This window comes from Cyprinus carpio, chromosome B7 (assembly GCF_018340385.1).
Source record: "Cyprinus carpio isolate SPL01 chromosome B7, ASM1834038v1, whole genome shotgun sequence".
Classification (NCBI taxonomy): Eukaryota; Metazoa; Chordata; class Actinopteri; order Cypriniformes; family Cyprinidae; genus Cyprinus; species Cyprinus carpio.
In genome coordinates, this window is record NC_056603.1 from 8502314 (window position 1) to 8510122 (window position 7809).

The window sequence follows — 7809 nt, forward strand, 5'->3', positions numbered from 1 at the left end:
TGCAAACAAAACTCTCACTGGATTACAATTAAAGGCAAAATTAATGTTTGGAGATGTAAACTGATATTTCCTACTGACACACTACAGCAAAATATAGAAATAACTGATTTAAAACCATTTTTAGCTGGTAAAAATACTAGTGTTCTTATAATTTTGGCCACCACTGTAAATATGGGACATTATACACTCTCAAAAATAAAGGTGCTTAGGTTCTTCACAGCGATGGCATAGAAGAACCATTTTTTTTTGATTCCACAAAGAACCATTCAGTCAAAAGTTATTTAAAGACCATCTCTTTCCTACCTTTTTATAATCGGAAGAACCTTCTTTCACCACAAAGAACATTTTGTGGAACAGAAATGTTCATAAGATGTTGAAGGTTCTTTTATGGAACAATTAAGACAAAAAAAAAAAGGCTTTTCTGTAGAATTGTGAAGCACCTTTATCTTGATACCAAAAAGTGTTAAGCTACAAATATTGCAACAAAAGAAGTTTACACAACACTTTGAGGTGTTATGTACCACAATGAAATAGTATGATTGCTCAATATAACCGCACTGTATCAAAGGTTTAAGTTAAAAGGGTTTCAAACAAATATTCAAAAACACATTCAATACCAGGATCTGATTGTGTCTTTCATTATTTTATAAGACACCTGTCATATTTCTCATGAAAATATACTGCACACACAAAAGGCGCCGAAATGAAGACTCGAACACGCGCGCGCTCGCGCTCGCTCTCTCTCTCTCTGCTGCTCTCGAGAGGGAAGTAAACTCAAAGCTGACTCTTTCCATCACTAGGCTGACTTTTAAGGCGAGGACCGCAGGTGTTTTTGACCGAGCAGATCCACCAGTCCACCAAACGAATTCACATGAACATTCGGATTTTTGGAGAAACACTGAACAACGTCGAGCCAAATGAACCGTGCGCACCTGTTAAAAGCGTTTTGTTCTGGAACGTTTTGGTTCTACTACTGTACGAGCGAGGCCTGAAGAAGCGCTAGGATGACAAATGCTACTACAGAGGATGCCAACTCGTATCCACACATACGTGTTTGGGCAGCGGGAGTTTCCTTGATCATTTTGGCCTTTTTCAACTTGATCATCAACTGGACCATAGTGCGCGAGGAGCGCCTGCGGAGCCACGCGCGCTTCGTCCTCGTGTTCCACTTGTTGTTCTCCGCGCTGGTTTACTTCGCAGTAAGCTTTAGCTTTAACTTACAAAGCTACCTGAAAGCAGCGACCACGCCAAACATATGCATAGCGCTCATCAAAGGTCTGATGACAAGCGGCTCCAATATCATCCTCACCATCACGACGATGGCGCTGGACCGTTACTTTGCCATATGTTACCCGCTCCACTATAGCAAGGTTTGTTTCAAACCCTGGCCGTGGCTCATCGGGATCCTAACATGGGGACTTGCTTCGATTATTCCTCTTACCATGTCGCCCAGAATTAATGGCACTGTGCCCTGTGGAAGGGAAGCTCTGCAAGGCGGAGAAATGCACAAAATCATTCTAATAACAATTTGCACTGTTCTTATCGTGTACAGCTATGTACGGATCTTATATGAGGGGCGTCGTCTGGGTGTGCTGAACCGGCGCAACCGAGCTGCGTGTAAGACTATCGCTCTCCACGGCACGCAGCTCGCCGTCTACATCCTCCCCAACTTCATACTGTTTTTGCTGTATATCCTTTACCAAAAAAAATTACTCAATAGATCCACAAAAGATCTTTTTGCGATCATAAGTTTTGCCTTCTTCAGCCTGGCGCAGTGCATTGCGCCGATAGTATACGGACTGCGTAAAGAGGAACTGCTGGAGCATCTTAATCACCGGTTCCCGTGCTTATCCGGCCGGTTGAAGCGCATTTTGGAGTGGACTGTCAACATCACACATCCCAATCGGCGTCGACAGCAAAGGTAGGTGAAAACAGTAGCACAGAATAATTGTTTACCGCCTACTTATCCTCGCGAAGGCGCATTACGCATCGCAATTTAGGTGCATTTGGTAACGTGCACTTGCTAGCCAAAAAAGTTTACAACTTGTATTAAGACTTTATATTGGTTTAATGCAAAAACGTTTGGCTTGTGCTTATGGTTTTACGTGGACTGTGGTCTGGTCTGGAGAAGAATTACTTCTGTTGAATGGCTTTTCATACACTCTTGAATATAAACGTTCCTTTTTATCATGCTTTTACATCTTCTTGTCATAGCAGATACATTTATTCCGCTGGTCTACTCTATCTTCCATTAACTGATTTAAAGAAGCAACCCCCCCCCCCCACCCCACCCTAAAAAAAAGAAGAAAATTAAAGCTGCAAGCAGCGATTACCGGGGTTCAAGCACATTAAGGCCTCTGAGGTGGTCTCGGCCAACCTGGATGTATGGATGACAGTTAAACACATCCAAAATGGAGAACAGGCTAACAGACAGACACACACACTGAAAGTAAATTATTAGACTAATATATTAATACTCTATAAGCATATGCACACACACATACATATATACAAAGACAAAGACACACATACATGCACACACATTTTGTTGCAGATATAGGTATTTGAAATAAGTGATAGGTGACAATAAACTTATTGCAAGTCTTCTCTTTTTAAGAGTTTAGATGTCATTTTCAGGTTTCACTCTAATCATAATCTGACAAAATTGTAAAAACTGATATTTCTGTATGAACAAAATCATTAACGTTGACTCAATGAGATTTAAAATGTTATAACAGTTAATTTATTAATGTTTTAGCATTAATTCATGAAACCTTTGAACAGTACTGTTTAACTTAGCTGAATGAGACCATTAGTGGTCTTCCGCTGCAATCTAGTGGTTATAAAATGCATTTACTCAAACAACACTGTGTTTTTTAAACATAACTGTTATAGTGTTATATTTTTTTGCCCAATCTTTCTTAAATTTTGCATGCTTGTTTAGAATGAAATTATGCATTATTTTTACACAGTTTTGATAATTTGTGGGCTTTCTGTTTGTATTGATAGGCCTTTGTGTACACTATGAAAAGAACATATTAAAAAATTACTGGTTTATAGTTGTCCAAATGCAATTGTTCAACATGTTTTTTGATAATTATTGACCTTCAGAGTCTAGAGAATTGTACTTCAGTGGTTTTATTGATTTTCAGCTTAAAGCCTTGGATTAGTTTGCCAAAGTAACTTTTTTAAAATAATCTTGAATATTTAATTAACAGCTTTATTGACAACATTGGTCCCAGAGGCAAAGTTGTTCAGAATGAGGACATCTATCATATGATATGAAGATCTAGTGTTTGTGTGAATATATGAGCATTTTCAACCAATTTGAGGCCATTTACCATATAAATCTTTTTTTTTTGAGGCCTTTTCTACTGTGATAGCGCCACCTATGGTTTGATTTCCATGAAACTTTGCATGCTTGTTCAGAGTCATCTGACACATGTTTTCACCAAGTTTCGTAAAGTTTTCATTTAGGTTTTATAGGCTTTTGGGTATTTTGGCCACGCCCCTTTTCTAAATTAAGCTGTTATAGCTAACCAAAGTACAAAATTCTAATTTTTTTTGATAATTATTGATCTAGAGAGTCCCGAGAATCGTTCTGTAGTGGTTTGATCGAGATTAAGAGAAAAACCTAGGACTAGTTTGCAAAAGTAAGTTTTTAAGTTATTTGTAAATATTTAATGAACGATTTGATTGACAGCATTAGGCCCAGAGGCAAAGTTGTTCATAAAGAGGAGATCTATTTTAAGATATGAAGATCTAGTGTTTGTGTGAATATATGAACATGTTCTACAATTTGAGGTCATTTTCTGTAGAAATCTTGTGTTTTTTGATGCCCTCTTAACTGTTATAGCGCCACCTATGGTCCGATCTCCATGAATCTTTGTATGCTTGTTAAGAGTCATCTGCTACATGTTTCCACCAAGTTTCATAAAGTTTTGAGTTTTCATTTAGGTTTTATAGGCTATTGGGTATATTTGGCCACGCCCCTTTTAAAAATGACCCAGTTATAGCTAACCAAAGGACAAAATTCAAATTTTTTTTGATAATTATTGATCTAGAGAGTCCAGAGAATATTACTGCAGTGGTTTTGTTCTGATTGGGCGAAAAACCTAGGACTAGTTCGCAAAAGCAGGTTTTTTAACATATTTGTGAATAATTAATGAACGATTTGACTGACAGCAATGGTTCTTGAGGCAAAGATGTGCATTATGAGGAGATCTATCAAATGATATGCATATTGTGTGAATCTGTGTAACACCACGTGATTACTGAGCCAAAAAACTCGTTAGCGCCAACTAGTGGCCGATTTCTTTCAAAATTCTTACAGACCTTTAGGGACATGAGTCGAACATGCCCACTGAGTTTCGTTCCGATCAACCTCTGTTAACCTTGTTTAATAGGTGCTTAAATTTGTTTGGCCAATGGCGGCCATGTTTTTTGAGATATGCAAATGTCCTCATAGACACTTGTGCCCCTTCAGACAAAGAAACTGCATACCAAATTTTCAAGTCGATCGGACGAATGGTTGCCTAGTTATAGCCATTTATGTGTTTTTTCTATTTTATAGCGCCCTCAAGTGGCAGAGATGCGCAATTTTTTTTATTTGACCAAAGATTGAGCTTATAAACATGTGTATCAAGTTTGGTGAAGATATCTCATTCCATTCAAGAGTTACAGCTAAAATAACATTTGGCTAACGTTAGCATAGACGCTTTTTGGTGTACTGTTTCGCGCGGAAATTGAAATTTCTACTTTTTTTTGATAATTATTGATATTCAGTGTACAGAGAATATTTCTGCAGTGGTTTGGTTTGGATCAGGTGAAAAACCTAGGACTAGTTCGCAAAAGTAGGTTTCGGATATAAAAAACACAATTTTGCGGAAAAAAACCGTGCGTCGTACAGCGAAAATTTTGGACTCCACTTTTGTTCGGACTGACCCAAGGATTACAACGATGTAAAGTTTTTGAGTCTACGTCAAACTGTTTACGACTGTGGGCCAAAAATGTCTGAAATTTTAGTATTTTGTGCTGTAGCGCCCCCGTTAGGCCGATTGAGCCGGTTCTTTGCGCCTGAGTAGCGAGCAAGACTACTACCTTTTGACCAAGTTTCAGGTCTCTGGGCCTTACGGTTTGGGCTGCCCGTTCAGTTTTAAGGCGGAAGAATAATAATAATAATAATAATAATAATAAAAATCCTAACAATTACAATAGGGTTTCAGCACTGCGTGCTTGAACCCCTAAAAAACATAACTGAAGAACCCTGTATTGGTTCTTCGTAAAAGAGACCTATTTAAGAACCTTTATTTAAATTAAAAAGACAGAGAGGGAGAGAGAGAGTTTATAACCTTTAACTAAAAATAAAAAGCATGTTTCACACGTTTGCTCGTATTTTTGTATGACTCGCCCAAAGATTCCCCCTCAGAATCAAAACAAGCAGCCTAACGACAGCCTTATTATAAGATGTAAAATTTCATATATGTACTGAAAAAAATGACATCATTTCAGCTATTTTTGGTTAATATAGCACTCCATTAAAGTATCTTAAATAGGATATTTTCTGTCATTTCAAATGTTTGGGGGTGTGGCCAAATGCAATATATGAATATATATATATATATATATATATATATATATATATATATATATATATATATATATATATATATATATATATATATATATATAAAATAGTATAATATGGATATATAATAATATTAATCATTTTCTGACTAGATGACTAGATATTAAAAGACAATATAATGCAAGAGGAAAAATATAATTGGATTCTAAATAATGTTTACTATGCTTGGTCTCAGGAGAACTATTACCGTCCAGTAAGATTAATATTGTGATAATTGTCTGTGTGGGAGCCAAATATTCCCACATCAAAGTGAAAATAACAAAACGTATAAAACATCAGTCATCGTTCATTTGGCCCACTCAAACTACAGTTCTAAATTTTAGGGTCGGTATGATAATAACAGTTTTCTATTTTAATATATTTTATACATTTATTCCTGTGATGGCAAAGCTGGATTTCCAGCATCATTACTCCAGTCTTCAGTGTCACATGATCCTTCAGAAATCGTTCTGATATGCTGATTAAGAAATATTTCTTATTATTACCAATGGTGAAAACAGCTGTGGTGCTTAAGGTTTTTGTGGAAACCGTAATACATTATTTTTAGGATTCTTTGATGAATAGAAGCATTTATTTGAAAAATATATTTTTGTAAACAAGACTTTACTGTCACTTTTAATTTAATGCATCTAATGCATTTGTATATATAAATCTTACTGACCCCAAAGCTTTGAACAGTAGTGTAGACCTATGATGAAGATGTAAAAAGATGTCAATATTTATTCAAGGGAACTGCATGGTGTCTACTTTCAGTTATTTGGAGGTTTTATCAAAGGCTGAAGCAGCAGTTCACACTTAACACCAAAGATTCTCATTTGTCTCAAGAAGAAGAAAAAAAAATCTTCTCTATTCTGGTTCACTAATCTACCAGGCTGATCAGACTGATTTTAGAGGGGTTTTTCTAAACTAGTTCAGGTGAGCACCAGTTTGTACAGGCTGGGAGGCCATCTTAAATCAGCAAAAAAAAAAAAAAAAAAAACCCGCAAACCATTTTAGGCAGGATTCTAAAGATACCTAAAGATACTGAAAAATTCTTGACAACCAAATTGTACATAATATGAAATCCATGCTGGAATTCGAAATAATCTAACATGCTGTGTTTATTTCAGGGAGAGGAGAATGACTTCAGAGACGTTACTATCAAGAGAGACCTCACAGACGACTGTGTGACATCTTTGGATTAAGAGACAGACCTGATGATGATTTCTTCAAAAGGAATATTTACTTACCAGGACTGAGATTAATATTGAATCAAACGCTATGCAATCCATCCGATGTGTTGCATATCTTAAATTCAACACATTTTCACTGAGAAAACAAAGTTGTGACATTTAAAAAACTGTGATTTTTTTATTCTGCAAGCCATAACTTCATTAAGTTGGAGTAAAATACAGCAGCTACACTGTTCAGGAATTACTTCTGCTGAAGACATAGTCAACTGTGATTTTTGTATTAACAATATTAACTGTTAATAGTACCGGTGACTTAATGTCATGCGAACAAGTAACAATTAGTACGTGAATTCATATTTTTCTAAACCCTGTACAGATCTCTTCTCTCGTATCCTTTGTTTTGGCAAAACTTAACAGTATTTTGCAGTCATATATATAAGCTAACAACCCAAGTAAACCAACTAAAACTTAAGACTGTGAAACAGGTTTAATAAAATTGTAATGTATGTGCAGTCAAACTGGTGACACTGAAAGATTTGTAGTATTTGATATGCCATGTTTGTAACCACAGCATCCTGAGTTGTCAAGACACACTTGCTTAATAAGGTCACTAACGTTCTTTTACAATTTCCTGTAAACTGTCTCTACATTATATTGCATTCAGAAACTAATGCATTGGTGAAAGGACAAAACGTAAGATACTGGGAGATTTCATATATCATTAAGCACTGCAACATAGAGCGAATATTTATAATTGCGTCAGGCTGGTGCAGCTGTATGTTTGCTTTATAAGTAATTACATGCCTAATGGGAGATGCCACAGAATATGAAAGAAGAATAAATCATTTAAGATGGACCAAATGTAGCATCTTCTTTTGCAGGCATCATTTGTGTAAATTCTAAATCGCGGATGTTGATGTGGTATTGCCCTTTTGCAATAAAGACCTTTTGTATTTATGTTGAGCATTATGTTATTTAGTACACAAGTCC

General features: G+C 36.2%; 1 protein-coding gene across 1 annotated transcript; it reads left to right on the forward strand.

Annotated features, from left to right (window-relative positions):
- Positions 1-738: 738 nt before the first annotated feature.
- Positions 739-7776, forward strand: LOC109093033 (odorant receptor 131-2-like). The gene is made up of 2 exons (XM_019106756.1): positions 739-1921; positions 6757-7776. Exons 1-2 carry the CDS (start codon positions 1005-1007, stop codon positions 6815-6817), a joined length of 978 nt encoding a protein of 325 aa, XP_018962301.1. The 5' UTR covers positions 739-1004; the 3' UTR covers positions 6818-7776.
- The last annotated feature ends 33 nt before the right edge of the window (positions 7777-7809 follow it).